Source organism: Hydra viridissima, unplaced genomic scaffold (assembly GCF_058129835.1).
Source record: "Hydra viridissima isolate aposymbiotic clone 2 unplaced genomic scaffold, HvirCarnegie_v1 scaffold_1, whole genome shotgun sequence".
Classification (NCBI taxonomy): domain Eukaryota; kingdom Metazoa; phylum Cnidaria; class Hydrozoa; order Anthoathecata; family Hydridae; genus Hydra; species Hydra viridissima.
This window is the reverse complement of record NW_028324300.1, coordinates 9,782,654-9,797,230: the sequence shown is the minus strand read 5'-3', so window position 1 is coordinate 9,797,230 and position 14,577 is coordinate 9,782,654. Positions and strand designations below refer to the sequence as shown.

Genomic DNA, 14,577 nt, shown 5'->3' with positions numbered 1-14,577 from the left:
AATAAAACGTTAGCCATTTTCCAGGACACAGTAAAAACTCAGTAGAATTAATTTCTTTATGAAGTTTCTCTTACCAAATTTTCAAGTTTTAACTGTTTCATATTATGTAAGTAAGAAAAATTAATTTTATTGGGTTTTTATTGCTTCCTGAAAAGTAATCAAGAAATGGCTTCCGTTGTAAATTAAATTAGGGTGTGTACGATGTGTAATTGAATCATATTCTTATCAACCAAATAAATAACAAAACTATAGTAATAACTAAATTACCGTAATAAACTACTTTCCAAGAAAAGTGGTTGAATTCAATTTTCTAAAACTGTTTAACCTCTTCATTCAATGTTCAACATTTATTCCATAAAAAGTATAAATGCACCACGTATAAAAATATTTTCTTGAGCATCATTTGTTTAATTTGATTGCTAAAATTAAAGTACACTGTACCTAAAAAGTTTTATGCTTTTTGGCGCTTAAATATCAGTCAAGTGTCTTTTATAATTAAGAAACTCTTTTTGCATAATTATTCTTCAGCTAAATATATCACTAATCACCATGATAATTAGATAGCAATAAACGTTAAAAATTTCCGTTTTAACATTGATTTCACGCTTCCTCATTAACCGCAACACATTGAGTCGAATTGCATCAAAACCGGAAAAAAAGCCACACCAAAAAAAAAACAAAAAAACAATTGCAAGGTACTAATAAATTGAGTTATAATAAAACTAATATCACCAGAGGCCGAGAATTCATTCTTTTTGATTAATTTTTAAAGTTTCGCTAACTTTTGAACTTCTTCCTGAGTCTTATCGTTTTTTTAAAAACATTTAATCTTGAGCTCAATTGAAAAAAATGAACAATTGAGCTCAAACTCAGTATTCTGATATTTCGAACGTTTGTTAGCTCAAGGGTTTTCCAGGATGGTTTTTTTTTATACTGATGTTTAAACGGAAATAATCTAATTCACCTTCCTAAGTTCTTTGAAGTTAGATGGACAGAATTTACCCACTTACTCCTGCATATATATTGATAATGAAACAAGAGGGATAAATTTCTTGCAAATGTAAATAGACATATCAAAACTAAAGTTTCTGACATTTTTATATGACTTCAATTAAGGTAACCATTCATTCCATTCCATTAGAGAAATAGACACACACACCAACACTTTTCCGAAATATCTATGTAAAAACACGAAATAGAGAGTGAAGACAATAGTCAGTATTGTTGTGGAGGGGTCCTATTTCCTCTCCTGTAACGTTCCTATTCAAATATCGTTAAAGATTCTGCTGACGATGGAATAGTTGTCTGTCATCAACTCTTTACTACCATTTATGACAGGTTCAAGTATTCCAAAGAGAATGAATAAATTATTACAGAAGAGTATAATTATAAGAACTCTGACCTCATACCAACCATTGTAAACACTAATATGAAATAAGAGTTTTTAAAACATAAAGCCTCTTGATTCAAACTCATTCCAAATTAGTGGACTATGAAACCAATCTCGAAACGTATGAAAAGTTATTCGAAATCGACAAATGTTCCTGAAATTTCATCTATGGATAAAATGCTCAGAGTGCTGCCTGTATATAATTTATAGATTGTCGAAAGGTACAGGGTAGGCATAAGAGATCTAGCGAAAAATATTGTCGACAAAACAAAGACGTTCAATAAAAAAAATTAAGGTTGAGTTGAAGTTCGTTGTATATGATCTAAAATCTGTTAGTAGTACCATATCAGATGAAACAAATGTGGTTAGGTGAGCAGTTTTAAGTCAAAGACCGTAGGCTCGGACTGAATCCTTCTCAAATGATCACACAAATTTTTGAGTACTTTCATGCAAAAGTGCTATAAGACCCGGATGAACTTGAGAAAGAGTACACAAGAGAAACAGATGCTCTATGCCCGTGGTTTCCCATGCCCTTGAGCTTACACAAGGTGCTTTTGCACAACCCTCAGGCTGTTAGGGCCAAACAAATTTCAGTAAGGCTTTTGTTTGAGGAAGCTCAGTAGGAACAAAGACTCCAGGGAGTTTTACTTAAAAAAATATTGCAAAGAAACTTGAATAAAATGTAATGGGACTTCTACTAGATTCATCTGATCTCAAAATAAGCTTTAAAAAAAAGACTAATTTTTTGCTGCAACCCCCTAACGCGTTAGTATTAAAGAGTATTTCTATTTGTATAAAATGAAAAAAATATTCTAAGTAGTTTAGACCCTATAATAACGTTAGGACCTTCGCGCAAAAATCGAGATTATTTCCTACAAATTTAATGGAGAAAACCTTAAGAGTAATGGAGATAAGGGAATTCCTAAAAACTGCCAGTCTCGGTTCGGGATTAGTGGGATGGGTTCAGGAAAAATTCTATATTAACTTTAAGCGAAACTCAAGAGTAAAACAGTATTACTCTTGAAAATTGCTCTCTCAAAAAACTGACGTACATTACAAACTCGTACCAGGCCCCAGTTTTTATAGCCTAATTTATAACGTTTAGATAAACATTACAAATGCAGGAGAAAGAGGAGCCAGTTTATTGAAGAATCTTTTTAAATCATTAGTTTTACCAAAGTAAGTCAAGTTTTAGCTTCTCATAAAGAGCAAAAAAGCTGTTTATGATAAACTAAACTTTGTCGAAAAAACTCCGGAGAGAAATTTTGAAAAAAAAACCATTAGGGTTTGGAGTTTAAAAAACTTGATAAAAACTTTCCCATTTTTAATTGGCCATTATTTTCATACTATGTAACACTGTTTAATTCGATAAATGATCGAGTTATCAAGCGATTCGATTGTTTAATTGTTATCTGATTTGATGCAGTGAAAGCAACCATTAATTGTTTTCATTATAATTCTCCGTGCAACTCGCATTTGCTTTAGACATTAACATGCATTATTTGTAAACTCGATAGCTGGTGATTTATCAGCAATTCAGTACATGAATTTAACGATTGATTCAATACATGACTTCGTAGAGAGTAGCCTTTTTATCACCAGAACCGGTAACGATATACTTGTCGTCGACAGAAATATCGCAACTTAAAACAGAAGACGACTCTTTCGACTAGAAAAAACAAAAGCATAACAATATTAAAAACAAAAAAATGTTGTAAAATTAGCCAAATTATAAAAGCAAACTTTTACAAGATAAATTTTGTAACTTCTTTAAAAAAAAAAAAATTTAAAAATTTAACAAACCTGAAATATACTTGCACCGTAAGGCGTTCTCCAAGCATTTAATAAGTTATCTTTGCCTGTGCTTATAAACCATTTCCCACTTGAAGCGAACTTTAGTGATAGCACACAACTATCGTGCAAATGTAGTTGGTATTTATCTGGCTTAGTCACGTGCAGAACTTCAACATTACTGCTTTCCATTCTACAGGAAAAGAATAAAAACAAATAAAATTTAACCCTTTCATGCGCCAATTATTTTTCCATAACTAACATAACCCATAAAAAATCATCTACAAAATGACAGTGGTACTATGAAATGTTAAAGTAGACTTTTTCTACAGCCTTTTTCAACTCTCATTTTTAAAATAATATTGTATTTAATCGGTTAGAATGCACCATTTGAATTGGGGAAGCTTAGTTTAATTTGTTGTTTTAAAACAACCCAGCGCATGAAAGGGTTAAAGAAGATTTACAAAAAAAAAATATTTGAAAAAACATTAAAAAATGCCTACCCAACTGCTAGCCATTCTCCCGTAGGACAATATCCAAGCGAGAAAATTTGAGAGTTGAAGTCATGTTGTTGCAGCTGTCGTCCTTCACGCAAATCCCAAGATCTTACAGTGTTATCCAAACCTCCTGCAAATAAACAGGAATTGTAAAAATAAATAACAAAAAATAAAAAAGGACTGAAATAAATTTTTAAAACTAAAACAAGATACTAATCCATTTCAAAACTTACCAGTCCATAACTTTGTGCCATCAGGTGATATGTCGATACAACTAGCACCATCTGTGTGCCCCTGAAACTGTTGAACAATTTTTTGATTATGCAAATCCAACACAGCTATATTACCATCACTGCAACAACTGAAACAAACTTTTGAGTCCGGACTGATGGCTAAAGCGTAACAAGCAGGAGCATTAGAGTTCAGTTCTGCTTTTATAGTAGGCGATGGAGCAGCCAAATCCCATATAGTAAGTACACTTGCTTCTCCTCCAACAATTAAAGTTCTTCCGTCTGGAAGGAGCTTACATGAGCGGATATAAATATCACGCTGAAAACAAAAAGAACTTTAAAAATAAAAGCATACACATTAAGTTCTTTTTAGACTCTAAACTTCCTTTTATGCTGCTAAAATACTTCAACAGTAGAAAGTAAAAAACATACTAAACATTCCAGAGTTGAAACAGGTTTGCTAATAGTCGATTGGTTAATAGCTTGGTTAATATCCCATACTTTAACACACCCTTTACCACCAGTATATAAATGTCTGGTTGGGTTGCTAACAGTTACTGCACAAACAACTTCACCATGGTTTAAAGTACTAAGTTGGCGTGCATGTCGAGGAATATTTGGCCCAAGTAAAGCATCTGGAGGAAGAGATACAGGTACCATTTGACTATCGCCAGAAATGTGAAAAGAGTATGCAGGTTTTCCATGTATTCCACCAAAACTAGGTACACCTCCCATACTCCGAGTAGCATCAAAACCACCTGGCTAAAAAGATATGAACCATCTAAATAATCATTTTAATATCACATCATTTAATAATGGATATTTTAATAGATAACAAAAAGTTCTTACCATAGGTCCTCGCGAAGAGTAATGCATTCCTATACAAATAATCCAAATTTAATATCTCAAAAAAAACATAACATATTGCTGCTTACACAATCAAAATTTTTTAAATATTTTTTTTTTTTACCTGGACTCATATCATTCCCTGAGGAGCTGTGTGTAGGTAAAAACGGCTGATATGGACCATTGCCTAAAAAGAAAACAAATAATTATTAAAAAAAAAAAAAAAAGAACAAAAATAACAAAAACTAACAAATAAAGAGCAAAAAAAAAAAATATATAAACATTAACATGTACATGAAATATATAACTTACGTATTGGAGAAATTTTAGCAATTGCAGTTGATGTATGAATTGGACTTGGAGCAGATTTAGGAATCATTTGCTAAATATGACAACAACAACTAAACCTGATACTTTAGATTAAAATTTTTTTTTTACCTAACATGCAAATAAATATTTATAAATATGTATGATTTAAAAATTTGATAATTTTAAATAATCAAATTTTTTGACAAACCTTTCCATGTTTGATTGAACCAACATAAGGAAGTGGAGATTTAGGACGCTCAGATCTATCACCAACACTATCACGTCCACTTTCTTTTTTTATTTTCTTATCAACAGAGTTACTTCGAGAAGATGGTGGGGAAGACTCTCCATTAGCAATACGTTTTCGCAGCAAATTTCCATTAGCAGGTGAACAACGATCCTATGTATAATTTAAAACAGCCAATTTAATCTTGCATTACAATAAAAATTAAAACAGGAACTACACATATTAAATTAAGAATATTTTCAAATTGAAAATTTCAAACATTACTAACATCATTATGATCATCAACAACTAGCTCTCCATCACTTTTATCGTGATCACTATCTTCCTTATCTTCTTTTCTTTTCTTGACATTACTTTTAATATTGGGAATATTTGAGTGAGAAGACATTTCACGCTTTTCATAAGCAAGAATTTTTCTATATTCATCACGACCATCATCACTTCCATGTGATGAGTGACTGTCAGCTGTATTACGAGACATATTGTATAAACTTGAACGAGGAGGGAGAGGAGAATCACGAAGAGAGCTTTCTTTTTCTTCTTTTACTTGTAGATGTGGAGCAGATGAGACAGCATTTGAAAGAGCTAAAAGATCAGAATTAGTTCCAGGTGGAAGGTGAGGTGGTGGAAGACCAGGATGTGCCAGACTAACACCTGGTGGGTGGGTATGTGGCAAACCTTGCTGATGCAATTGTTGCTGTAACAATAATCAAAAATATGTGTAAATATTCAATCAATTCAGTGACATTAAAAAAATTAAGGATACTTTTATAAAGATTATTAGACTTTATGTGAACTACACATTATATGGGTAAAACTTTAATTTTACTTGATTAAACTAATAATATTGTTATATAATGTGCAAAAGCAAATTTTTTAAAAAGGTCAGTGTTTTAAAACAAATGTTCTATGACAATTTTTTGTACTTAAATTGTCACTGTTTGCACAAAAAAAAATGACAACTAAAAATCAGCTAATTTTAGACATGGCATTATGCTCAAAGCTGTTGCTAAAACCTTTATGTGAAAGAGCACACCTTCAGAAAAGTAGTTAGGAAGCACTTCAAGGTTAATTCTAGGGCAAGGTTCAAGAAACAGTTTATTTCCCACAGTATTAAAAAAAAAATGGTTTGAAAGATCAAAGAATTTTTTTAAAATCTCTAGAAGACCAACAGCCATCCTCTTCTTTAAAGTTTTTTACAGTTGTCCTACAGTTGAACCAACATTCAGCACCTGTTACAGTATTTGGACTAGCTTTTTAAGACAACCTCAATTCCCCCCAGGTTTTCATTAAAGCTAGCCTAAAAAGTGACTCCAATGAGTATATTTGAATCGTGGAGAATCATGTCAAACTCTAGAGTGATACTTGCTACACTCCAGAGGACAATCTTGTATTCCAGTTGGACAATATATACGTAACTGATTATTAAAAAGGGTTTTTTTTATTTCCTTGATAACACTGATTTTTATACCTTCTTACAATGTCATTTAAGAACTTTACTAATTTAAGCATCATGTTAATATAGCTTCACAGCCTGAAAAACATGTATCTTAGCTTGCAAAAAATACAAAACACTATAAAATGATTCCCTAATTTGTAATCCTCTAATTCAATCTCTGTACAAAGTTTCAGAACTTAAAAAAATAATAAAAACTTTAAGATAAAAAAAAACAGTAAAAGGTTTTAAATGATTTTATAACAATACAACTTAATACTTTTTCATTAAAGTGTGGACGTATAAAATTTTTACCCCAATAATTGCATTTAACTCAGCCATTGTCACTTGCTTTGCTCTTTCTATTGTTTGCAACACTTGTTGCTGGTGCTAAATAATTAATCAAACAAATTATCATTATGTCATCATATCACTTCTTTTATATTGCAGAACACCTGTAAAACATAACTTAGAATTTTTGATAGCACTTTAATTACCCATATTACTAGACTGTTGTTTACAGATAAATGTAAAGAGACATTTTAGTTTTTTAGAGATGCTACAAACAAATACCTCTTGGGAAAGATATTGGACTACTTGATTGCATATTGTGTTCAAACGCTTTGCTATTTCTGTCTAAAAAAAAGTATTACAGATTGTTAATATATAATTTGTAAATAAAATTCAAATCCAAAATATAATTTTACAAGATAGGAAAGGCAGAAACCAATTTCCTTAAATACCTGCTTGTGCATTTCCACATTGAGGCCATATGACATTTCATAATACTTAAAAAAAAGAAGAAAAAAAGAAGTTCTATTAAAGATTTAATAACTAGAGCTACAAAGAAATTCAAAGATATTTGACATTTTAGTGAATTCTTTTAAAGAATTAGTTTAAAATATCTAATTCTTCCACTGTAAAATAAAAAAAAAAAAAAAAAGTCCACAAGCGAAAGAAAATTCATAAACAAAATGAAATAAAGAAAAAAGATAAAGTGAAAAAAGTGTGACAGCTTGTTGAGCTTACCTCATCTTCCATAAACTAATTTACAGTATAAAGAATTAAGAAAAGAAAATAATTAACTTTAAACTTACCATTACATATGCTCTTTGCATGTCAGTTTTGTCAGACGCAAGTTTTTCACACTCAATCTTTAAGCTAGTAAATGCAAAAAAAATTTGTTGTAAAAAAATTTTGTAATTATCTACAACCAAATATTTTGAAGGTATTAATTCTACCTTAGTTGGTATTTGTAATTGTATATTCATCATTTGTGCATTAAGAACAAACACAAAAAAGTGCTTTATGATTTAACCAGGTAATGTGACAATGCACTAAAAAACAATGAAAATAAAGCAAGTTTCCAATGCTTTGGAAACTTGCTTTATTTTCCACCTTATGAAAATCATTTTTCAAAATGCAAAGTAATATCATCAAAATAAAATTAGTTTTAGACAAATATTAATTCTTTTATATTGCATCCTGCAATCATGATGTAGTAAAAGATAATTTGTTAGTAATTAATATAATGAACTTAGAAAAGATTAGTAAAGTGATCAATTGCAAATATAAAATTCACTAGTTAAATGGTATGAAGTGGTAAAAATTGATTGTTAAGCAATTTTTTCTTCCAGCAAAAGATATTTGCTTAGATTTTGTAAAACTAATTAGACAAATTAATTTCATTAAATGAGAGGATTAATATGATGAGTACTAAACGTGCAACATTAAAAAAGTCAGAACGAGGTTTTCTCGTAATTTCTTCACTAAGTTTACAAAAAATTACATAAAAACATTGAAAAATAACAGATGTTAAGTTAACACCCGGTAAAATCAAACAGATTGTTATAAAAAAATTACATCTTGTAAAAATTGATTGAAGTTTCCTCGCTTATTCAATCATTCAATAAAACAGACGATAGTTTATGTGCAATAAGAATTATGATTAAATAATTAAAATACCACTTTTATTAAAAAAAAAACTTGAATTTTAGGAAAAAAAAAAAAAAAATTGATGATAATAAAATATTTTTAAAATATTTGTTTTTTTTTTAAAAAAAAAAAAAATGTTTTGAGAAACTCGTTTTTTCTCCAAAGAAGTTTTTCCATTCATACACTGCGGTTTTTGCAATAGACCAAAAATAATTGTTAACCGCAGATAAACCATTTGTTTGGACAATAACTAATTAATAAAACAGAAATATTTTGGTTCGTGTCAATTTTAACTAAATATTAGGTGTTCCTTTAGTACTCCCATTCGTCGTACTTGCGTATAAAGGATTTCCTAAGTTCCGTTTTAACATGATATTTTCATTTGAAAAAAATAAAGGTGACATTTAATTTTAAGCAACGCAAACTAACAAAATAGGCGCGTAGCAATTTATTTCTAAAGTTAGCGTAGTGTAATTCATCTACAGACTTGCTTCTTAACTATTTAAAATATTTTAAATTTTTATTAAATCTGTATCAATCTTAATTTCTGTAGCAAATTTATTAATCGTTCTCAAACACTTTAGCGTCTAATTGAATAAACGCGGCTGGTAACATTAGATTAGACGTCTGCGATAAACAATCGGCTTTTAGAAGAACTTCATTTGACCTAAACTCCCATCTTCCATGAAAAAGAAAACCAATTAAATATGAAGACGCGTATCTGCGTAAATTATAAGTAGAGTTTATTTTAAAAAAAAACCTTTGTTAAAGTAAATCGCTCAACATAAATGAAGATAAGAGTTTTGATACAAAAAGATAACCCAACAGGCTTTAAATTATTCAATGATAACTCATAAAAAAAATTTAAAACATTTTTAAAAAATAAAAGTCAAGAATCTAAGATGCAAATAGATAAAAACACCATATCAACCGCTTTAATCGTCAACCTAGTTATCCTGAGGAATTGAAAAACCACACATTGAAACTGTTCAAAAAGCATGTTTTAACCTGGGTTTCCTCTATGGATAGCCTAGTGTACTAAAAATAATTTTTTGTTTGCTTAAGCATAAAATTTTTCGCAAACATTTTGATAACAGCCTTAGAGAAATTTTTGGTTCAAAAAATTTACACATTAAAGGAAAAAATAAAAAGCGATCTAAATAATCCTAATATAACACAAAGATTTTAACTTAAATATTCATTTATGGAAATTGGTGCCAAATATATTTTAAATAGTTGCTTAGAGAAAAACAAGTTTTTAAATCAAAAAAACATTTACCTATGACATTGAGCTTGCAAAAATCCAAACTCTTCTTTTATCCTGTCACATGCTTCTGATACTGAAAACTTAGAGAACGGTTGGCTGCTTTGTTGGCTTGATGTCTAAATTAGAAAAGCAAAGGTGACAGATCAAGAATAAAAATCATAACAGATTAAAAAAAAATTTAAAACTTCCTTCAGCTGTCCTAAGTTAAATGTTTTTTTTAGTATTTTTATTTTGTCAATGCTAACAGTCTGGTCACTATTGACAGAGTTTTTAAAATAGACTCTTTAATAATTTACTGCATATTTATTCAAAAATTTGACAGAATTTACACAACATATTAAAATGGACTTACATATTTTCTTTAAAGAAATGGTAGAAAAAACTAATTTGAAATTGTCAATTTTTTTTTTTTCTTTCTGCCCTTTTACACAACCAAATTAGTTAAAGTTTGAAAATTTAAAAGTTTGTGTTCTTTAATCAGAATGGCAAACATTTTTCACAAAAGTAACTATTAAGACTTTCCATTTTTATAAAAATTCAAACAAAAACTGTAAAAGTTACCAAAACAAATAGTTGTTCAGCCTCTTTTGTTGTTGTTGTTTGCTTTTAATTATAAAGTATTTTTATGTGCTTTTACTCAGAGGAAATTCTTGTTTATTTATGGAAAAAACATCAAACAGTTCATTTTTTGTGTGGTCATTTTTATGAAATTTTTAAAATCTCCCTTAAAACTATACACAAATAGTCTTAATAAAAGAAAATACATATTACAAACCAAAATATCTTTCAAATAAATTTTTAAAACAAGCAGTGACAACAATAATAAATTTAATTGCATCTAGGGAAGATGAAACTGGCTTAACTATTAGAAAACATTCTAAAAAGTTCCAACTTCAGTGCTGGTTATTGATGTCAAGAAAAACTCAATATAAAGATTACTAGAAAATTGAATACTTTTTGTTTAGACTATTGATATCAAACTTTTTGGCTATGATAATATAACAAATAGGTCATATTATTATAGTCAAGGTGCCTTAAATTTATTTAGTTGGTTAATGATGGGTAATAAAAAAGTTATCAAATTTTTAATAGTATAAAAATTAAAACATTAAATATCACTTAACTTTAAAAATATAAAGGATAAAACTGCTACTTATTTTTTAAAAAAACCAAATTTACTAACAAATAGATATTTTTAAATAAATATGTTTAAGATTGCATTAAAAAAATAATTTAGAAGCTACACTACATTATGATTTTTTTTTGAATGATATATCTTTGCATATACTTGGTAAATCGATTTCTCAAATTAACATGTACTCTTGTAGGTTAATGTGAATAAACAGTGGGAACAGCTACAATAAACAAATACTACATATTTGCTTATTTGGAAACTAACAACGCAATAATGTAATCCACAACAGAATAAATCCATCACATACACATTATTTACCTTAATCAAGAAAAATTGTATGTCGTTAAACTTATATTTTTCATGAACTTACATAATGTATAATAACTCATAAATGCATTTTTAAATATAAATGCAACCTTTCTGTGAATGTGGTTAATATTCAAACACAGACAAACAACTATTAGATGAATTGCTTCATTGTGTTGTGTATTGTGTGAGTGTATGTGTTAGAGAGTGAGAGAGTGAGAGAAAATATTTAAAAATATTATCCATCACAACATAGAGTCTAGGAAAGGTTTATAGTTTACATCTCTAACTTTTTTTAAAGATATTTAAATACTAAAAACAAAGGAATTGAATGTTTAAGAGACATTGAAAAAGTTAAAAATACTTACGGTGTGCCTTCCAGGGTACATATTTATGCTGTTAACAGAACCGTTGCTACAATGATACATCTAGTTTTTTCTCAAATTATTACTAAAAAACCACAGAAAAATTAAATTGTTATTAAAAAGTTGATCTCAGCAAAAATAGCGCCTTTAAATAACAGAGCAAAAAAAAAATCTAAATTAGAACGTACGTCAATTCGCTTGCCACCTTCCACTTTTGTTTCATTGAAAACTTCTGGATATGTTTTTCTTTTCATATAAATAAAAAGCAATATGATAAAAGTTTAAACTTGGGCTCTAATCACAAATTTTGTAAAAATAAAGAACATTCTCTAGTAAACCATAAAAAACAGCCTTCTTCAATATCTATTATCAAGCCGTTATTCAATATTCTCTGCTGTCGGCACGCGGTTCGCGGAGAAAATTTATATAGTCGTTGTTTCTTTTTAACAAACCAAATTTGGATGAATAGAACTCTTAAACTATATAAACAAATCTTATTTTAAACCAATCAAATTTCGTTATTGAAGAAGTATTCAAAATCACGTTTAAAAATTTTTATTTTTTATTTTTAACCAATCATTTTACGAAATTACCACGTTGAAAACCTCTATAAAAATGTTGGTTGCTTTTTAGATTTATCAAATTAAAAGAAGTTAGTATTTAATAAATAAATGATTTCACAGTAGGCAAACTAAAAAAGTAAAAGAAAACGAAAATTTTATATATATTTCATTTATTATTCTAATATATTTATTTCACAGACTTTGTTCGGCTAGAAAGTTAACAAAGAAAGAAAAATTAACTTTATTTATGCAAAGAAAATAAGAATATTTGCATAACTTAAACATTCGCCGAAGGTGCTCAAATACAGCAGGTGAGTAACGTGTTTCCGCGTAACAAAAATGTTCTGTTTGTTTTTTTTAGCACGTTCGCATCGTTTCAACATGTTTTATGCAGAGATATGACTTGCAATTAGTACATTCTTTCAAAATGCATTGAACGCAGCTTTTTTTTTAAATTATGAAAAGCTGAGTTCAAATTTCTTTATACTTTATTAGACAGGGATGTAATTGTTTCTTTCGGTTCTCAAATTTACTTTATTTGCTAACTAATCAATATTAACGTTGTTTGTTTGTTTTGTGCTTTTTTTTTTATACGATTTGATTTATTTTTCACTTAGATGCTGCTGCGACGTCGTATTGAATTTTTGCGGGTTAATTTAAAATGAAAGGTAAAAGAAGATAGTAATCAATTCTGCGGCAGCTGATGACGTTTGGGCGGCGGTTATGGTATTATCAATGATGACAACGTAGACAATATAGGGGAAAAGGATAAGATCGGTTTGAAAGTATTTCTACATGATTTGTGCTTACGTTGTTAACGTAGTGGTGTAGCCATGTTGTTTTATTAAGAGCGGTTCCGTTGAAAGTGGATTATTCAATTAAAAATCATTTCCAATCATAGCCTGAACTGTCAGTGAAAATTTGTAAGTTAAGAAAATGGAGATATTTAGAAGATAAAAAAGGAAAAGTTTGGAATCTCACCTACCTGAGTTTATTTGATTTATTTCATCTTGTTTCACATTTATCAATTAAATTTTTTCAGCAATATTCCTAACGAAGCTGGTCTTGTCTAAAAATGAAAGTGGCATTCTTTCATTTTCAGCAACTTCGGCCTCGGGGGTTACGCATTTAGCGTTCGATAGATATGGTATTTCAGCTTTCACCGGCTTGGGACTGAGGTTGACTATGCCGTCTCATCGTCCATATAAAGTTATCAATATTTGTTTACACTTAACCTCTTAAACTCAACAATACATTCAAATTTACAAGCTCAAGCTAGTAGCACATTGAATAAAAGTGTTGTAGTGTAAATAAGACAAAGTAAACAATTGTTAGTCGTGCGTTTGGTTGAACTAAAGCTTATCTTAACATTTTTTGCTTTTTAAGATAAAGCAAAAAAGTCGTCTTTTTCATTTACCCATTTATCTGAGAATTACTTATTAAAAGATTGTTAGGAATCTAATTATTCATTTTATATATACATGCACAGATACATACATACATACATACATACATACATACATACATACATACATACATACATACATACATACATACATACATACATACATACATACATACATACATACATACCTACGTATGTAGGTATGTATGTACGTGTGTATGTATCTATGCATCTATGTATGTATTAAATAATATGGCAGTAGCTCTTAAAGCTTTGTTTACATTAAAGAAGATAAGCTTATTTAAAGATTAGATGAAATCTATTCATTAACGCTCGATTAACTCGAGAATTTAATTTAAGATCATAAGTGTTTATTGTGTTACAGACGTTGATTAAACTGTTTTAAAGTGCATGATGTGTAATGCCAAGAAGACCTGAAATTTAAACGTCTGATTTTTGAATAAAAACGTTTACCCCTTTCTAAAAACAGCTTATCATTCCCACCTACAAAAACTGAGTGGAATATAGAAGAAGTTGGTTGCAATCTTCGACTTAATCTAAAACTATTTAGTGTTGTAGATAGCATTATGAATGCAAAAAATGACGAACTTATGACTTAATGAATTGTTAACTTCTTGAATTTATAGTATTCAGAGCAGATTTTTAAATAAATTCTAATTTTTCAATAGCTTCAGTTTATATTTTTAATGCAAATGTTTTTTAAAAACTCCTTAATCTGCAAACAATGTTTGTTTCTTTTATCAAACTTTTACAAATAAGAGTCGGCAATATAAACTTAAAAAAAAAAAAGACATCTGGATATTCCTTTGTAAGAATATTAGTCTGATTGTAATCA

At 29.1% G+C, this 14,577-nt stretch overlaps 2 protein-coding genes and 1 long non-coding RNA gene across 4 annotated transcripts in view; 2 read left to right on the top strand and 1 right to left on the bottom strand.

Annotated features, from left to right (window-relative positions):
* The window catches only part of LOC145187868 (uncharacterized), a 63,758-nt gene that overhangs the window by 13,617 nt on the left and 35,564 nt on the right, over nucleotides 1-14,577 (top strand). The window lies entirely within an intron of this gene.
* Nucleotides 2,712-12,212, bottom strand: LOC145188175 (transducin-like enhancer protein 1). Of its 2 annotated transcripts, XM_090076799.1 has the most exons (17): nucleotides 11,942-12,212; nucleotides 11,757-11,838; nucleotides 9,960-10,063; nucleotides 7,843-7,906; nucleotides 7,489-7,533; nucleotides 7,319-7,381; nucleotides 7,061-7,135; nucleotides 5,579-6,007; nucleotides 5,272-5,463; nucleotides 5,067-5,136; nucleotides 4,879-4,941; nucleotides 4,758-4,786; nucleotides 4,341-4,670; nucleotides 3,912-4,227; nucleotides 3,685-3,808; nucleotides 3,194-3,374; nucleotides 2,712-3,059 (listed from the first exon to the last, which is right to left on the bottom strand). In XM_090076799.1, exons 2-17 carry the CDS (start codon nucleotides 11,814-11,816, stop codon nucleotides 2,952-2,954), a joined length of 2,253 nt encoding a protein of 750 aa, XP_089932925.1. In that variant the 5' UTR covers nucleotides 11,817-11,838; nucleotides 11,942-12,212; the 3' UTR covers nucleotides 2,712-2,951. The 2 variants fall into 2 exon arrangements, with proteins under 2 accessions (XP_089932925.1, XP_089932926.1); XM_090076800.1 differs by lacking the exons at nucleotides 9,960-10,063; nucleotides 11,757-11,838; nucleotides 11,942-12,212 and adding an exon at nucleotides 7,987-8,516.
* LOC149893272 (uncharacterized) lies at nucleotides 12,406-13,300 on the top strand. The gene is made up of 2 exons (XR_016449261.1): nucleotides 12,406-12,627; nucleotides 12,934-13,300. It is a non-coding gene; the product is annotated as an uncharacterized LOC149893272 (long non-coding RNA).